This window comes from Phyllostomus discolor, chromosome 13 (genome assembly GCF_004126475.2).
Source record: "Phyllostomus discolor isolate MPI-MPIP mPhyDis1 chromosome 13, mPhyDis1.pri.v3, whole genome shotgun sequence".
In the NCBI taxonomy this organism is placed as follows: Eukaryota; Metazoa; Chordata; class Mammalia; order Chiroptera; family Phyllostomidae; genus Phyllostomus; species Phyllostomus discolor.
Genome location: NC_040915.2, coordinates 11,343,355 through 11,362,309, shown reverse-complemented (window position 1 = coordinate 11,362,309; position 18,955 = coordinate 11,343,355). Strand labels below are relative to the sequence as shown.

Sequence of the window (18,955 nt, the reverse complement as noted above, 5' to 3'; positions counted from 1 at the left end):
GGCTGCTCGGAATCCTGGGAAATGAGCCCGGGAGTTCAAATTGGAAGAAAGTGTGTATTTTTTATAACTGGACTTTTCGAGGGAACTGCTTTATCTGAATCTGACATTTCAATTTTTTTTATAAAGCAGGGTAGGTAGTCATGAAGAAACAAAATATTTTATTAGATACTCAGTGTAATTCGCACGCAGTGAATAGGTACCACGCACCCAATGGTGATATTTTACGGTCGACGTGAAAATCAGTATGTGGTGATAGGAACTCACTTTGTCCTTACGATTTGGAATATTTTGTATTAGGCTTTTAGTCCTCCCTCTGGGACTTAGACCTAGTGACCCAGTGGTTGCTCTAAACTTTTACTCCTTTCAGAACACAAGCTGTTGAGTACTGGCCCTACAGAACCATGGTCCATCCGAGAGAAGCTGTGTTTAGCGTCTTCTGTCATGAGGAGTGGAGATCAAAATTGGTAAGGTATCTTGGCTATTTGGTTTCTTGGGTCTTTGAAACGGTTTTTGTTTTTGTTTTTTACATTAGTGATTCCTATAGTCAATCATAGTGAACTATGTGGTATTTCTTTTTTAGCCAGCTTTATTGAGATATAACTTACATGCCATTAAATTAATTCAGTGTGTTCACAGAATTTAGTATATTCACAGAGTTGTGCATCCATCAGTCATTCTATGATTTTTCTCTCCACCTCACCCAAAAACTCATCTACTTTGTTTCTATAGATTTCCTCTCCTCGTCATTTTATGTAAATTAAATAATATTAATTTGTGGTTTTCTGTGTCTGGGTTTTCTCACTTAGCATACTTTCAAGGTTCATAATGTGTCAGTACTTTATTCCTTTTTATGATTAACAGTCTGTATGGGTATGCCACATTTTCTTTATCATTAACTGATGAACATTTGTGTCATTTCCACTTTTTTTTTACTATTATAATTAATGCTTCTATGTATGTACAGAGTTTTGTGTTGACATTTGTTTTCAGTTCTCTTCAAAGAGTGAAATTGCTAAGTCATGTGGTAACTCTGTTTAACTTTTTGAGGAACTGCAAAGTGATTTTTAAACAGTTGTCCCTATGTTTTTAATCCTACCAGCAATAAACAAGAGCCCAAATTTCTCTGCTTATTCAATAACGCTTACTGTCTTTTTTCTAGAGAGGGGAAAGAGGAAGAGAAACACTGGCCTGCAATCCAGGCATGTGCCCTGATGGGGAAAGAAACCTGTGACCTTTCTGTTTGTAGGCTGGGACTTAATCCACTGAGCCACACCAGCCAGGGCACTGTCTTTTTTTATTATAGCTGTACTAGAGTATATGAAGCGCTCTCTTGTATTGATTTGCCCATGCTATTTTAAAAGTAACTTTTCAAAGATATAAGTGGGATATTCTATGTAGCAGCTGTTCTTGCACCAGATTACCATATTTTGCTGTGTATAATGTGCACCCACATTTTTGGCCCAAACTTGCAGGAAAAAATCTTTCATTTTAATTTTTTAATTTGATTTTTTATTAACTTATATTTAGATACTTGTTTTTGCATTATAAAGAAATTTTAGCATTTATTTTTGGACATACTATGGTACAAGAAATTTTATGTAACAAAAAATTAAAAAACGCAAGAACAGCCTGGCTGGTGTGGCTCAGTGGATTGAGTGCCAGCCTACAAACCAAAGGGTTGCGGGTTGATTCCCAGTTCTGGCACAGGCCTAAGTTGTGGTCCAGGTCCCCAGTAGGGGGTGCATTAGAGGCAAGCACACATTGATGTTTCTCTCCTTTCTCCTTCTCTTCCCCTTTCTCTAAAAATAAATAAAATGTGGGTGGGCTGGATTGGGAGTAAAAGGGAGAAAACTGTATTTGAACAATGATTAAAAATAAATAAATAAATAAATAAAAATAAGTAAATAAATAAAATATTTTTTGAAAGCCCACAAGAGTAGATACAAGGTATTTCAGGTACATAGGTATACTTATGTATAATGTGTATCCTTATTTTTCCGTCAAAATTTGGGCTAAAAAGTGTTCATTATACTCAGCAACATATGGTAAACCCCAAGACAAAGTGAGCCACATTAATTTAATGTCATGTTGAACTTATGTATAATTCAACCCTGATTGGTGTAGCTTAATGGATTGGATGTCGTCCTACAAACCAAAAAGTCGCCCAGTTTGATTCCTGATGAGGGCACATGCCTGGGTTGCAAGCCAGGTCTCCAGTTGGGGGCATGTGAGAGGCATCCGATTGATATTTCTCTCACACATTGATGTTACTCTCCGTTTCTCCCTCCTTCCCCTCTCTCTAAAAATAAATAAATAAATCATTAAGTATAATTCAACTCGAATATAAATTGAATTCATTTTTTTAATCCTGATATGAGGAGGATGTTTATTGATTTGTGGAGGGAGGAAGAAAAAGAAAAATACTAGTCAGCTTCCTCCCGCATGCACCCCTACGAGGGATGGAAGCCCCACAACCTTTTTTGATATATGGGATGATGCTCCAACTGAGCCCTGGGCCAGGGCTCATTTTTAAATAAACGGCCAAGTAAACTGGTTTGGAATACAATCCAATCTGTATATTTGCTCACATTTTTATTAGAAAGTATTAAAACACTTTGAAATTTTAAATATATTTATTCTTCTAGAAGTACTAATACATAAAGTTAAAAAATCACAATGGTACAGTGTCTTTTTCCCATCACTGTACCTCATCTCCCAGTGTTGGCAGTTTCTTTTGTGTTTCTCCAGCATGAATTTTGTATATATGAGCAAACATATGTTTTCTTTCTCCCCTCCTTTTAATTATTTTTTTAGCTATATTTTATTGTTTATGTCTTTACAGTTGTCCCAGTTTGTCACCCTCCCTCTCCCCTGCACCTAGTGTCCCCCACTCAGGCAGTTCCCACACCATTGTCCAAGTTCATGGGTCATGAATATATGTTCTTTGGCTACTCAATTCCTTATGTTGTACTTTACCTCACCATGATTTCTTTCTTTCTTTTTTTTTTTTAATATTTTATTTATTTATTTTTAGGGAGGGAAGGGAGAGAGAGAGACACACACACACACACACACATCAATGTGCGGTTGCTGGGGGTTATGGCCTGCAACCCAGGAATGTACCCTGGCTGGGAATCGAACCTGGGACACTTTGGTTCCCAGCCTGCGCTCAATCCACTGAGCTACGCCAGCCAGCGCACCATGATTTCTTTAACTACCAATTTGTGCTGCTTAATCCGTTCGCCTTTTTTGCTCATCCCCCCAAACCTCCTCCCATCTGGTAATTATCAAAACATTCTCTATATCTATGATTCTGTTTCAATTGTTTGTTTTTTTAGAATCAATTGTTGATAAATATGTATTGCCATTTTATTCATATTTTTTATCTTCTTAAAAAGATGACTTTAACAATTCTTATAATACTGGTTTAGTTGAGATGAAGCTGAGCATCAAATTAGCAATTTGGAATATAAGGAAGCAAAAATCAACCAATCATAACAGCAAAAACAAAGAATCCAAAAAAATGAGGGTAATGTAAGGAGCCTCTGAAACAACTTCAAGCATCCCACCATTCATATCATAGGGATGTTGGAAGGAGAAGAGAGAGAGCAAGAAATTGGAAATCTATTTGAAAAAATGATGACAAGAAACTTCCCTAACTTGGTGAAGGAAGTAGACATACTAGTCCAGGAAGCGCAGAGAATACCAAAGGAGGTGAACCCAAAGAGGGCCCACCAAGACACATCATAGTGAAAGTTCAAAAGGTTAAAGACCAAGATAGTCTTAAAAGTAGCAAGAGAAAACCAGATAGTTACCTACAAAGGATCTCCCATGAGACTCTCAGATGATTTCTCAAACTTTGCAGGCTAAAAGGGATCTGCAGGAAATACTCAAAATGATGATGAAAAGCAAGGGCATACAACTAAGATTACCCAGCAAAGCTATCATTTAGAATCAATGGACAGATAAAGAGCTTCCCAGACAAGAAAAAACTAAAGGAGTTTCCCCCACTCTTTTTAAATACATACAGTTATTTATTATACATATGGGGGTTTCTTAACCTCTAAATTATTTTAGTATTATATCTTACAAATTATTGTATATCTGTATATGAGGATCTCTCATTCCTTTTTAACAGCTGCATTGTATTGTTTTTGGATGTACAATAAACTGATTCTTGATAAATGTTGACTAATACAATCTTGCATAGTTATATATAAGTTATAGCTAAGATAAACTGAAAGTAGAATGATTGGATCAAAGAATACATGAATTTATAAAACCTGATACGTATTTCAGATTGCCCTGCTCAGAGATTGTTTCAATTTATATTCCCATTGATAATATCTCAGTATCTTCTCTGCCCTGGTTTGTAGATTGTGGTAGGTGTTTTTGATCTTTGACAGTATTATAAAAGGTGAGAATAATTCTGGTTTTTCATTTGCATGTATCCTACAGTGATTCAGGTTGAATATTTTCATGCGGTAAAGAGTCAGTTGTATTTCCTTTTCTATAAACTTCTTTTTCTATTTGATTATCAGTCCTTTCAACCTCAGGGACTCCTTACATTGAGGAGATTAGCTAGGTGAGGCGTGAGATGCAGTTTTTGAAGCCAGTATGCCATTTGGCTTTCTAATGATCTTTTTACTTCAAGGGTTTTGAAATGTAGCTTATTAATAATTCTCTTTTCCATCTTCAGGGTTTTGTGTCATACACAGAAAGTTCTTCCCTAGTCTGAGATATAAAGTAATTGTTTTATGATTTCTTCTAGCCCTTTCATGGTTAGATTTTTTTGAACATTTAAATCTTTGGTCTGTTTGGGACTTTTCTTAGTATAAGTTGTAAATTATGGCTCAAACTTTATTTTTTGGTTGTAGCTATTGATATAACTATGTTAAAGTAAGCTTTTTCTTTAAAAAGTTATCCTTACACAAAATTTACGAACTTTTTAAAGTAATGAAATATTTCAATCTCACAGAGAAATGTGGATGGTGATATAGATTGCCCATGTACTTGGTACCTGGACATAACAAATCTTAATATTTTGTCATGTTTTCTTCTTAAATAACAGACACAGTTGAAGCCCCCTTACACTTTCCTTGGTCCCATTCCAGTCGTTTTCATTTTTGCATGTTTCTTTGTCTTTATATCTAGAACTTTTTAAAGAAAGAAAATTACTTCATTATTATTATTATTTCATCATAGTAAGAAAATTGTCATCTTTTTTTTAGTTAATATTATGTTATAAATATATTTCATATCACCACATATATTTCATAGTTATTTTTATGGTCTGTTTATATTTCATAGAGTTGATGTGCCATAAGTTAAACATCCTCTTACAGGCATTTAGGAAAAATCTAAGTGTTCATCAGTCTGATCAAGTATATCTGGTACTTTTTTCTTGGTGCATGCTTCTTTCGTTAAATTATTCTTTTAGATTACTAGGACCTATGTTAGTGGATCAAAAGATCCACTTTTTGGGGTGTCTAATATATTACAAATTACTTTTCAAAAGGCAGATCTGTTCTTAAAAAAACAAATCAACATAAAAATTTTCCCAAACAAACAAATACTTTATTAACTTGATTAGGTTCTAATATCTTCCCTTTACCCAGGAAATATACTACCTAGGAAACCTGTTTAGCAATGACTCTTTCCTTCTAAATGACTTTCAAGTTTATGTCATTTTCTATAATCACATATTGCAGTATAGTTCCCAGTGGCAGTTTTTTATTCCAAGGTTTGTACTCCAAACATTGAACTCTCAGCATACTTTTTCTGTCTCCTACTCACCCCCAATTTGGTGTGTAATAAGGCTTTCCTCATTTTGTAGGGTATCAGTTAGCAGAGCAATCAAGCCCTTTGCAGAACCTGGCCGCCCTCCAGACTGGTTCTCTCAAAAAGTAAGTTCTCAAGCAAGTGCTTTTTTAGAGCAGTCTTAAGATGAGATGTGAAATGGGTTCACTGCCTTTTAATCATAAGGCTTTTATACTACTAAGAGGGAAAGTAGTATTCACCTTTTTCCTTATCTGCTGTTCACTAATCCATCCAGTATGCTCATTTTACAAACTGTTACAGTCAGTGTGGCATAACAGGGCCCACGCTTGGTAATTAAATAGATCTAGGTTTAATACAACTCCACTTAAAAACTTTGGACAACGGTCATAGTTTTCTTATTTGTAAAAATAGATAAATGTTGCTTCAGGATTATTATGAAGATTTAGTTGAGGTAATACTTATAAAGTATTTAACATAGTGCCTTGTACGTGGTAACTACTCAGTAGATATTGGCTATAAATACTGGCTGTTAGGTTGTCTTTTTCCAGATACTCAAACTCCAGGCCAAAAGACTTTCTTTTCTGTTTCTTGGTATTGATTATTTTGAACTGAGTTGATGTTAAGTAATTTGCTCTCCTAGAAACCATTCACGTCTCCCCTCTCTAAGCCTTAATTTAATAAGTTGAAACATCGAAGTCATTCCTTTTCTAGCCTGCTCATCATATTTTCACTTTTTTTCCATAGCATTGTGCTTCTCAGTACTCTGAGCTTCTAGAAACCACTGAGACCCCAAAGTGAGTACAAAGCCAGGCACTTAAGCTAAATCTCTTTAGCAGAGAGTGTTTACTGAGGAAGTCTGGTTTATATCTACGTAAATGACTGGCTAATAAAAGTATGGGAGAAGTTATCTGTGGTTTGGTGGTGGAGAAGGCTAAAAGAAAGGAAGTGGGAGTGGAAACAAGTGTTTTCTTATTCAAATATATATGTGTTTAATTTTCCACAGACGGAAACGGGGTGAAAAGGGAGAAGTGGTGGAAACTGTTGAAGATGTCATTGTTCGGAAACTGACTGCTGAACGGGTTGAGGAACTAAAGAAAGTGATAAAGGAAACCCAGGAAAAATATAGGTACTTACCAGAGATGTCAGATGGTTGGGGGAGACAAAAGGCACTGATTTCTAATATTGATCAGAATTTTTTAAGTATCAGGTTAAAAACCCAGTCTGGTCCTGACTGGTGTGGCTCAGTGGATTGAGTGCCAGCCTGTGGACCAGAAGGTTACTGGTCTGCTTCCCGGTCGGGGCACATGCCTGGGTTGCCGGCCAGTTCCCCAGTTTGGGATATGTGAGAGACAACCGATTGATGTTTCTCTCCCTCCCTTACTCCCTTCTTTCCTTCTCTCTCTAAAATAAATAATCTTTAAAAAAAAACAAACAAACAGTCTACCTACCTTTCTTCCTACAGACGACTGAAAAGAGATGCAGAACTAATTCAAGCTGGGCACATGGACAGCAGACTGGATGAGCTTTGTAATGACATTGCAATGTGGGTTATATTGTTGTTATATTCATACTCCTTCCTTTCTGTTTACCACCTTTTACTATGAAGTAATCTTGCTTATTTCCTTCACCTGTCATTCCTTTAGACTTAGAAGATTCTAGAAGGGGAAATCTGCAGAGTGTCCTGGTAGCTGGGAAGGGGGAGTGAGTCCTAGGAATATAATGTGGAACATTTTAACATGAGAACATAACTTAGTTCTGACTTAAAAGTGGCTTTAGTTTGTGTGAGTGAAGAAGTGGTAGTTAGTCACTACACTCAAAATTTCCTGTTTTGCCCTGACTCAGTGAGTTGGGTGCTGTCCCATAAACTGAAAGGTAGTAGGTTGGATTCCCAGTTAGGGCACATGCCTGGGCTGCAGGCCAGGTACTCAGTTGGGGCATGCGAGAGGCACCTGATCCATTTTTATCTCCCACATTGGTGTTTCCCTCCCTTTTTTTCTTCCTCCGTTTCTTTCTAAATAAATAAATAAAATTTTAAAAATGTATTCCCTGTTTTGCTGATTTGGGTTCTTTAGGCCTTTCCTCCAGAAACTACTAGCCTGGCAAAAAATTCCTTTGTGAGGCACTGAACTGTAAAGGAGCTAGAGCTGGCTAGGATCTAACCTTTCATTTCCTCTTTAGGAAAAAGAAATTGGAGGAAGAGGAGGCTGAAATAAAGAGGAAGGCTACAGATGCTGCATATCAGGGTAAGCTGAGCCTAATGACTTTAACAATTGACTATACAGTATTACATGCTAATGGCAGTTGAAAACTATTTTGTAATATAGAATCCACTAATTCCAGTTCACTTGCACACTTTTTTCTCTGTCATCTTCTCTTATCAGAATAAAAAACATCCCTGTATATCCTATCCAGGAAGAAACTCTTAGAAAACAAGCCCTGCTCAGATTTCACTAGACTGTCCCCTTTTAAGATACAAAGGCTTAAAAATAAGACATTGAACATAACTAAGGGTTTAGAAGTCAAAGGCTTATAAAATGATGGAGAATAGCCCAGTCACTGGATAAGGGGAAGAACTTAAAAACATTTGTAACTGTTTGAGCCCATGAGGTTTTTACCTCTTTAAAAACAGAATCTTAATAAGCTGTTGAGGATATTAAGGGGTGTTCAAACCACTTTACTATTCCAAGGACCTTTGGGATAGTCAAGTGGTTTAAATGAACTTGCTTAATGTGAGAATTTCTCTTAGGTAAGTTTTTCTTTCTCTCAAAAGTGTTAAAACTTTCTAATCCAAATTCATAATGCTGCTTTAGTATTGCAATATCCTATTTGTCCTTATTATATAATAGCCAAGTAGTGTATAGTTTTGTTTATTCAATCTTGAAAACTTGGAAATTTTCCTGTTCTATTTTCTAGCTCGTCAAGCAGTAAAAACACCCCCTCGGAGGTTACCTACTGTTATGGTTCGATCTCCTATAGATTCTGCCTCCCCAGGGAGTGATTATCCACTTGGGGACTTGACTGCAACCACTATGGAAGAGACCACCTCTGGGGTGAGTGCATTACCATCTGCAGGAATCAGTCAGCAAAGGGGCAATAAGCCAGCAGAGAGCTGAGTGACGAGGAAACCACTTTTGGCCTAGAGGCAACTTCCTCTCTCAGTCTAAATGCTAAAGACTTAATTTACCTTGATCTGTGCTCCAAGATAAGGATGGACCTAAAAACATTGAGACTTTTGACCTTTTTGAGAGCTAGGTAAAAGACTGTTTAGGAATTGTTTGTAAGTGTCTTAGTCCTATGAAATTCATGCTGAAATAAGGGACAAATTACTTTGTAAATATAATACTGGTAATGGGTAAGGAGTTTATAAAAGGTAAGTTAGGTGGAATGGTTGGGTTAGTGTGAATTTGAGTAAGTATAAGAAAAAAAATTGGGGAAAAAGTTGTGGCTGAGAGCAGGAGGGTAAAGGGTATGTGGGCAGTTCCACTCAGGACTAATAAAATAATAGATAGACTAACCCATCCAGATTAGTAGGGAACCTTTCAGAGTTTGAGAAGTCAGATAAAGGTTCTCTGTTGTCTCTTAGGTAACCCCCGGGACTTTGCCGAGTACCCCAGTCACCTCGTTTCCTGGGATTCCTGACACCCTTCCTCCAGGCTCTGCACCCTTAGAAGCCCCCATGACCCCAGTAACAGATGATTCACCCCAGAAAAAGATGCTTGGACAGAAAGCAACTCCACCCCCCTCCCCTCTGCTGTCAGAGCTCTTGAAGAAGGGCAGCCTCCTGCCTACTAGCCCCAGACTGGTATGGAGACTTCTGTGGGTGTTTGAGAGCTGTGGTGATTTAGTACTTTGGAAGGGAGTACCTGGGACCTAAAATGTGACATGGAAAAAAAAGTTCAAAAGAGGAAGAGATCTCCTAGTTAAACATTATTTAAGGGAAAAAACAAAAACAAAAACAAAAAAAACCAAAACCCAGCACAGTAAGTTAATAGTATCCTTGGGTCCTGAGGTGTTTAAAACCATAATTATTTTGGTTCTCTTCTCCAGAGAACTCTTGTTAAATAAGTTTTGAAAACTAGAGTTCCCCTTTGGTCTGAAAATACTCTCTTTGGATATTAGCTTTTAGTTTTGTAGAGTTTGGTCAACTGTTGGAGCTTTTTTGGGAAGTGGTAGTAAAGGAAAGCTTGAGTGTAGCCTTCACCTCTATTCTTCCCTGGTAGGTAAATGAAAGTGAAATGGCTGTGGCTTCTGGCCACCTGAACAGTACAGGTGTCCTCCTGGAGGTAGGCGGGGTCCTTCCCATGATACATGGTGGGGAGATGCAGCAAACACCCAACACCGTTGCAGCCTCCCCTGCTGCCTCAGGTAAGTTGTCACTTTTCCATTACCTACTTTACTTCAGAGATGTTGAACTTGGCATTGATGGTCCTTGGTTTCTAGCCTTTGTTACTAAGCAATTGTGAATCCTAGATTTAAAGCCCAACCTTGAAGCTACTTCACTTTGTAGTGCCCAGATTTTAAATTCATTTCATCTTCAAAATATTGATAGTCCTAGATGACCACAGCATAGATATTAATGAGAGGAATAGTCAAGGTAACAGTGAAGCAGCTTCTCTAGGGCTTGCAAATCAGAGACCTGAGTTTATAGAGTAGTGGGTGAGATTTAGATCCAAGGAACTGCACTTGAGTCTCAGCCCTGCCACACTCTGGTTTTGTGACTTTGGCTAGGTTAACTTAACTCTTGAGCCTAATAAAAGTTTCCTCTTTTATCAATTGTAATGTATATACTTCTCAGAAATGTCTAGTAAGAATTAAATGAAGTAGAAAATATAAGGCCAAAAAAAGAAGCGCTTTACAAAATACCAAACAAATATTAGATGTTGGCATTTGAACGTTGTTGAATTTGGGTGGTTTACAGCATGCTTAATTTCATCAAAAGTGACATTTATTCATCCCAGTTTTTTGTTATGTTTAATTTTTTCTGAGGAAAAATTGCCACCCATTTTTCATATGCATTGCATTTTTAGTGCTTTGGGTCATTCCTAACTTGGGAGAAGATTTTAAGTGAGGTTGGGGAAAGTGAGGATATAGGTAATGAGCTTATTCAACAGAGGAGTTGCTTTCATTCTTTGAGACTAAAAATTTCCTTGGTTGAGTCTTAAAGTGGCTGTTGTTTCTTGTTCAGGTGCTTCCTTCTTACCTCATTTTGTGTACCTCTTTGTTAGGTGCTCCCACTCTTTCCCGGCTTTTAGAAGCTGGTCCTACACAGTTCACCACACCTCTTGCTTCCTTCACTACTGTTGCCAGTGAGCCTCCAGTTAAACTTGTGCCACCCCCTGTAGAGTCTGTGTCCCAGGCTACCATTGTCATGATGCCTGCGCTGCCAGCACCATCCTCTGCTCCGGCTGTCTCCACTCCTGAGAGTGTAGCTCCAGGTGCGTCCCTGACCCATGCCCTGAGCAGCCGCTAGGTCCAAGATTTCATCTTGAACTTCAGTTAGAGAAAGTTGATCAAGAACATCAGCTCCAGTTCAGATGCCTCTGTTCTGTTCTCCGTAGACATTTGTCATCTATCCTTAGAAAAACAAAGATGTGAGAAGTGGTGGGTGGGCATTTATGTATTGAGGGGGAAGAAAGCTAAGTGTACACATAGGAGTGGGCTTGAGAATGTGTTCTCACCTTACTTTCTGTTAGATAAAACTGGGGAGAAGAAAACACAGACTCATATAAGATAACTCTTTCTGAGCTTTAGTGTGTGGGTACTTGACATCTGTCTACATCCTTGGTGTGGTCCAGGTGGTCACTTGGTTCTAAATAAGCTTCTAAGGTGCTCTTCTCTTCCTATTTAGTGAGTCAGCCTGACACCTGTGTTCCCATGGAGGCTGTGGGAGATCCACATACTGTGACTGTTTCCATGGATAGCAGTGAAATCTCCATGATCATCAATTCTATCAAAGAAGAGTGTTTCCGATCAGGAGTAGCAGAGGCTTCTGGAGGATCAAAGGCTCCCAGCATAGATGGGAAGGAAGATTTAGATTTGGCTGAGAAGATGGATATTGCTGTGTCTTACACAGGTGAAGAGCTGGACTTCGAGACGGTTGGAGACATCATTGCCATCATTGAGGACAAGGTAACTATTCAGGAAAGCCCAAAAGAGTCTCATGGGTCCTACGTAGGCTTCTCTCCTTAGTCTCTCCTTGCTTCTTGAAGTAACAATTACATAAACAACTTTTCCTGCTCCTGCCCATCTCCATCTCTGTAGTCCCAAAGCCCTTTGGTGCTGATGTACTAGTCACTTCCCCAGCCGTCCTTATGTTAGTGGTTTGCACAGGACAGGTGCCTGTCCATTGGTTGCTTCTGATACATAGAGATGATGGAGAGAGAAGCTGCAGCTTCTGGCCATCTCATTTGGTGCTAACAGAATTGAGGTAATTGGGCTTCTTTCTGTGATTTCAACAGTGTGTGTGTTATGGGACAGGTAGATGACCATCCTGAAGTTCTGGATGTGGCAGCAGTGGAAGCAGCACTGTCATTCTGTGAAGAGAATGATGATCCTCAGTCTCTGCCTGGTCCCTGGGAGCACCCTATTCAGCAGGAGCGGGACAAGCCAGTTTCTCTCTCAGCACCAGAGTTGACAGTCAAGCAAGAGAGGCTGGATTTTGAAGAATCAGAAAACAAAGGAATCCATGAACTTGTGGACATGCGGGAACCCAGTGTTGAGATCAAAATGGAACCAGCAGAACCAGAGCAAGGCATTTCAGGGGCTGAAATAGTCACTGGGGTTGTTCCAGCCACATGTATGGAGCCACCAGAACTCAGGAGTCAGGACTTAGATGAGGAACCCAGAAGTATGGCAACTGGAGAGATTGCTGAAGCAGATATAGCCAGTGGGAAAGGCGATGAGACCCCACTTACAACTGTGAAGACAGAGGTATTTAAGATCAGGGCTTGGGGGAAGGGAGGGTTATACCTTAAGCAAGAAGTGAAAGTTCAGGCCTCTGGGTTTTTTTGTTGTATTCCTGAGTTCTGATATGTTTGAATGCAAAGCATATAAGTGTGATCAGTTCTGTACATGCATACTTAACCTATTTCTGTTAAGGTATATAGTAGAATCAAATTATATGGATAGGACTTAGAATTGCTGCTATAGTTTCATTATTACTAGAGAATAAAATTGTGTAAGCTATATGATTTACCAGTGCTTAGGGTGTTTGTTCTTTTTGGTCTTCAGGCATCCCCTGAAAGCATGTTGTCTCCATCACATGGCTCAAATCCCATTGAAGATCCTTTAGAGTCAGAGACTCAGCACAAATATGAAATGTCAGGTAAATAATAATGCCAGAAAATCTGATTCTGTAACTAACTTGAAATCATTTGCTTTGGTTTTCGAGGGATTGTGGGTTGTGGGAAAGTAGAGGAGGTAGAACAGGTCAGTGTGGAAAGGAGAGCTGCAGGGGATTATTGTCCATAGGAAGGGGAAGGCTAAGGTGGAAAACTCTTCAGGTAGTCTTTCTCTCCTCTGCAGACTCATTGAAAGAAGAATCAGGGACTATTTTTGGAAGCCAGATAAAGGTATTTCAGACTTTTCTTTATTCCTCTTGGTGTATGAGTAGATTTCCCTATAGCACTACCTTTTTAATGAATTTCAGTAAACTCGCATCTTTATTCTCTGAGATGAGACTGGTGAAGGAGTTGCATGGGGAAAAGCTGCAGTGAAAGTTAGGTACAGTGGGAATACTATGGCAACCTGTGCTTCCCATCTGAAAGAGTTTGTGAACATCACACAGACCTTTCTTTGCATATAATGCACAAAGAAACTTTGATATATCTAGTGATTTGAAATGAATAGGAATATCAGAACCAAGGAGAACATAGAACAGATTATTAAATATACTATCCAGAGAAAATCATACAAAGTTTTCTTTTTAGATTTGCTAAAGCAGTAGTAACAGACAAATAAAGCGATATGAGCTTGCTCCATCAGATGAGACACAAAATAAAAACTATTTTTGATAACTTTGTACCCAGGGTCAGAGTTCCTCTCAAGAGCAAGGGGAAAGAAGGAACGCCTCTTAGCTTAGTCTTAAGTAAGTAGCTTTTTTGTTTCTTCCTTTTAAAATGATCCTGGGTCTTATTGTTTGTCCAGGTTCTAAATTCCTTGATCAGTCAGTTTCTGTAAGTAGATGGTAGTGTAAGTGATAGAGGGCTCAGTCAGGAAACAGTGTGAGGTCGTTTTCTAGAACTGATCTAACCCAAAAGACAAATCATGTTTAATGATGCTTGGCTGGATAGCTTTGCTTGCATTTGTTAACTGGAACACACTGTGTCTAAGGATGCCACAGGTGAGGATGAGGAAGAAGATGGAGTCAGTGAAGCAGCCAGCCTAGAGGAGCCTAAGGAGGAAGATCAAGGAGAAGGCTATTTGTCAGAAATGGATAACGAACCTCCTGTGAGCGAGAGTGATGATGGCTTTAGTATACACAATGCCACGCTGCAGTCCCATACACTGGCAGACTCCATACCCAGCAGCCCTGCTTCTTCACAGTTGTGAGTATCTGAGATTCTTCCTTTGAGGTCAGGAAAGTGAAGGTGAGAAGTAGGAGAGGATCTTTTCTTTAATCTTACTTTTTCATCTTCCCTTTATTGGCCTGGAACAAATACAGGCATGCCTTGGAGATACTGCAATTTTGCTTCCAGACCACCACGATAAACTGAGTATCGCAATAAAACAAATCATAATCTTTTTGCTGGTGGAGGGTTTTGCCTTCAGTTTGTAAAAAATGTAACATTTGTGAAGCTGAGTAAAGCAAAGCATAATAAAACAAGGTATAGCTGTAGTTGACATGAAATAATTAGGACTTTTTTCTTTTTTTAACATATGCCTAGTGGAACTTCCATATTTCTTTTATTTTAGCTCTGTCTGTAGTGAGGATCAGGAAGCCATTCAGGCACAGAAAATCTGGAAGAAAGCAATCATGCTTGTATGGAGAGCTGCAGCCAATCATAGGTAAGTGGGGGCTTTCCCAGTCAGTAGGAACATTTTCTCCTGCTTCTCATTGTGGGTGACTAGAAAAAAATTTGAGTAGGCTTATTTGGGACTGGAGGCATTGTCTTCAGCCACTTAAGTTCTTTCACCTGTGCTTCTGGAGGATAAGTCAGTAATTGCACCTATTCTTTTTGGCAGATATGCCAATGTCTTTCTGCAGCCTGTTACAGATGACATAGCACCTGGCTACCACAGCATTGTGCAGAGGTAAGCCATAATCCATTCAGCATGCTGACTTCCCTGGATTGTAAATTGTCCAGTCTTAGTGGATTTTGCTTTAGAGAGTAAGTTTAAAGCAAATGTTTTTGATGTGAGTAAAGGTAACCAACTACTAAACTGATTATTTCAGTGGGTGAATCACCAATGGTAGTCTTAACAGAATTAACCCCTTTTATTACCTTTCTCAACACTTACTATACAGACTGAGTTTGGTTTTGGGGTTCAGTGCATTTTTCAAGGTGAGGGGTTGGTGTTTAAGTCCTGGCAGCTGGAACTGAAGGGATGTGTGAGTAGGTTTATATGGTAATACTATATTCAGGGGTCCAGTTGAGTCCTCTTCCCCTCTCAGCTGCCATTTATCCCGGTTCTTTTTTTTTTTTTTTCAGGCCAATGGATTTATCAACTATTAAGAAAAACATTGAAAATGGACTGATCCGCAGCACAGCTGAATTTCAGCGTGACATCATGTTGATGTTCCAGAATGCTGTAATGTATAATAGTTCAGATCATGATGTCTATCACATGGCGGTAGAGATGCAGCGAGATGTCCTGGAGCAGATCCAGGTACTTTGAGGATCCTCAGTGTTTTAGCAAGGATGAAATGAAAATACTCAAGCAAATGATTGATATTGATGTTAGGAAGGGGCACTGTGGCTTTTACTTGGAATAGCCATCAGGGACACAGGAACATAAAATTTTGTTCTTGCCAGATTTATGTTTGTTTTTTCAGGTTGGTTTGGTAACTGAGTTGTCAGAGAATACTCTATCTTTCTTGGGCAAATTTCCTGAAGTTTTTAAATAAAATTCTTATAAAATGATGAGTGTATATTTTTTATTATGTGAAGTACATTACATAGTAAACAATCAACAAATATCTTCTTCTCCCTTCTGTTTCATTAGAGATAAACAATTTCTATCCTATATTTCCATTACCAGGCATCCTTAGGGATATTGAACTTAAAGGGATGTGTTCTATCTCTGCCGAGTCTACCAAATTACCTACGTTGCTTGGCGATCTTTGGTTCATCTAGTTTTACTCTTTTTCTCAGTCTCAGAGCAGAGAGATTTTGATCCTTTGTTTCAGCAAACAAACCATAACAGCCATTTTCAGGTTCTTGAGAGTGCACAACAAAAATTAAAACTTAGTATGCTAAACTTGTAATCAGTCAAGAAGTATTTGAACACTGATTGCAAAAGTGTACTATATGAAGTCCTATTTATAAAGCATAAGGTGTCTTTAATTTGTCTCTACTGGATCAGGTTTCTAGGACCAACTTGTTTCTTCTCCCTACAGCAATTCCTGGCCACACAATTGATTATGCAAACATCTGAGTCTGGAATCAGTGCTAAAAGTCTTCGGGGGAGAGATTCTACCCGCAAACAGGATGCTTCAGAGAAGGTGAGACCAAAAAAGGGCTTGCGTGCTATTGTTCCAGTGTTAGGAGTCTGAAGCATTCAAAGAACCTTGTGTTACCATTTGGCATTGCTGGGCTCTGATAATTCCAGTGGTGTACATAGAAGAAACCTGCTGTGACTGGAAGGCTCAGTCACATGGGAGAAATTACAGGTCAAAAGTGAGCAAATTACTAATTCCTCAGGGAGAGTGCTTGCAAGGTGGGGGAAATGACTTAGCTTGCAGCAGTTGGGGACCATCAATTCCTGTTCCAGAGGCATAATGGCCAGATTGCTTTTGGATCTCTTTCCTCTTGTTCTTGAGTTTTTAAATTTGTCTTTGTGTGTGTGGTGCTTGTGTCTTTGTCCTGAGGTTTGGGGTGCTTATGGCTGAGAGTTTCCATGGAACCTGATCAGTGTTTGTTTGTCCTCTAACAGGACAGTGTCCCCATGGGCTCTCCTGCCTTCCTTCTCTCTCTCTTTGTAAGTATTGAATGGCTGCAAGGGATGGTGTTGCCACAAAGATTCTTTGCTCCCGCTGTGGGTGGGTGGCAGAGGGAAATCCAACATGCAGACTGTACCAATGTCTTGAACTTTCATGTATTTGGGTCATTAAATAAGAAACTGTCTCTTCTGCTGCATTCCTGTCTTTCTGCATGTGTATGTGTGCGGGCTGGGTAGGGACTTGGTATGAGTTCACTGGGCTGAAACGAGGTATTGGTAAGAACCTAGGATGCACTTGCTCCCTATTTCTTGACTCCACCTTTTGCCAATTCTCTTCTCACAAATAGAAGATTATTCAAAGCAGCAGCTGGTAGCTGGCTCTTAAAAAGTGTTCCTCTTACTGGATACTCAGCACATAGTTTTTAATCTTTTTCCTTACTGTTAAGTTGCAAGACTGATGCCTGATACACAAACACTCAGTAAAACTAAGATAAAGATCTCAGTAACGTTGACCACTGCAGACAGTAGTGGTTGGTGGAATTAGAGATACACTTAGTAAAGCTAGCCTGAAGACTTATTCCTTCCTCCATGAACTGCTGAACAATTCCCTGACTCTGTGTTATTCATTATGGGGCACTGAGACATGATAAAATTGGAAAGGGCATCAGGCTAAATAGAAAACCACATGATCTTAAATTGACTGGATTATTTCTTGGAGCCTTGGTTTCCTTATCTGTGTGATGGAGCTAATATAATGAGGTACCTGTCCAGCCTACCTCACAGGGATGTTGTGAGGATAAAATGTGCGGTAACAGGTGTGGAACTAGCTTGAAAAAAATTTAAAGTGTTAATACAAATGCAAGGTGGTATATTTGTTTTTACTATTGCCTCAAAGGCAACTTGTGTTCGTGAGCTCTAAAAATTTTAGAGTCCTTGCATGTTAGAAATGTAAAAATGGCCTGGCCCAATATAAAAGTGTTCACTAGTTCATCTTGTCTACAGGCCTCAGCCTGTACTTCAAACAGAACACTATAATCTCCGTTCTTTTTTATTGGCCTGCAACAGTGACTCTGGATCCCCAAGCAATTGGCTGGCTGTTGCAAGGCTGGTTAATAGGATCTTTTATCTATTGAAGACAGCAAAGTATTGCACAAGAGGAAGGATCTGGGCTGCAGGGAGAGAGCAGCACATGGAAAGAAGTCTTCTGATTATCCTGATCTCATGGAAAACAACTGTCAGGAGGTGCTAGGGAACTAGTGCCAGGGTCAGTCTGCAGGAAAGGCCTTTCTTATAGGGACCAACAAACAGCTAATTCCACAGGTATGTTAGCCAAGAATCTCACTATCCACTGCCACTGCCCTTTCCGACTCTCCCACCTTTTTTTTACTTTTCCTGTTCCTTTGCACATAATTTGGGGGCTGGTTTGGGATCACTAATAGTCATTTTGTGGGACCCCAGGTGAACTCCAGCAACCTCTGTGGTCAGCAGGAGCAAGATAATCTGTACTATATATTATCTCTCAAACTACTACCAGGTGATTTTTACCACACTCTATGGGAAGACAGATATTTGTCCCTTATTTCCTGGATTTCTCTGCCGATTCCTCTCTCCCCCAAGAAACCAAATCCTCAGCATTTTTGTACCTTCTCTTACCTTTTAATCAACTCACTCATGCTCCTTTTCTTTGTCTGCCTGTCATTTAGGATGGGGGCACCAGGGGGCGCCGCTGTGCCATTGAAGCGGATATGAAGATGAAAAAGTGAAGTCTCAGAATACCCTCATTGAGCTGAACCTGAAAAAGAAATAAACAAGATAGAGCTTGGGCTTGTAGGCCCAGTTTCAGAAGAGGAGGCGCCTGGGCCATGTGATATGAGCTGGGAAAATCTCTCTCAGAGAGCTGGAGTAGCACAATTGCCTGTTTTAGGGCAAAAATCATGGGCTCTGTTAATGTCCTAATGTGTAACTAGCAGATTGTAGCTAATTTGTACTGTCTTGTGAAGTGTATAGACTTTTTTAAAAAAAAGAATCTGTGAAGTGTGTGTGTATACACAATAAATTCTGAAAGAAAACTCTA

At 39.2% G+C, this 18,955-nt stretch overlaps 1 protein-coding gene across 3 annotated transcripts in view; it reads left to right on the top strand.

Annotated features, from left to right (window-relative positions):
* The window catches only part of BRD8 (bromodomain containing 8), a 19,652-nt gene extending 697 nt beyond the window's left edge, over nucleotides 1-18,955 (top strand). Inside the window, exons 2-22 of one of the 3 annotated variants that reach the window (XM_028527373.2) lie at nucleotides 368-464; nucleotides 5,837-5,906; nucleotides 6,526-6,575; nucleotides 6,785-6,907; nucleotides 7,244-7,324; nucleotides 7,960-8,024; nucleotides 8,695-8,831; nucleotides 9,365-9,583; nucleotides 10,002-10,146; nucleotides 11,007-11,216; nucleotides 11,630-11,910; nucleotides 12,259-12,711; nucleotides 13,012-13,105; nucleotides 13,306-13,352; nucleotides 14,113-14,327; nucleotides 14,695-14,787; nucleotides 14,965-15,033; nucleotides 15,432-15,609; nucleotides 16,340-16,444; nucleotides 16,876-16,920; nucleotides 18,585-18,955. In XM_028527373.2, coding sequence (XP_028383174.1) covers nucleotides 368-464; nucleotides 5,837-5,906; nucleotides 6,526-6,575; nucleotides 6,785-6,907; nucleotides 7,244-7,324; nucleotides 7,960-8,024; nucleotides 8,695-8,831; nucleotides 9,365-9,583; nucleotides 10,002-10,146; nucleotides 11,007-11,216; nucleotides 11,630-11,910; nucleotides 12,259-12,711; nucleotides 13,012-13,105; nucleotides 13,306-13,352; nucleotides 14,113-14,327; nucleotides 14,695-14,787; nucleotides 14,965-15,033; nucleotides 15,432-15,609; nucleotides 16,340-16,444; nucleotides 16,876-16,920; nucleotides 18,585-18,644 — 2,837 coding nt within the window. In that variant the 3' untranslated portion in view covers nucleotides 18,645-18,955. The remainder of the gene's footprint in view (nucleotides 1-367; nucleotides 465-5,836; nucleotides 5,907-6,525; nucleotides 6,576-6,784; nucleotides 6,908-7,243; nucleotides 7,325-7,959; nucleotides 8,025-8,694; nucleotides 8,832-9,364; nucleotides 9,584-10,001; nucleotides 10,147-11,006; nucleotides 11,217-11,629; nucleotides 11,911-12,258; nucleotides 12,712-13,011; nucleotides 13,106-13,305; nucleotides 13,353-14,112; nucleotides 14,328-14,694; nucleotides 14,788-14,964; nucleotides 15,034-15,431; nucleotides 15,610-16,339; nucleotides 16,445-16,875; nucleotides 16,921-18,584) is intronic. The other 2 variants (XM_036014255.1, XM_036014256.1) reach the window with 2 other exon arrangements.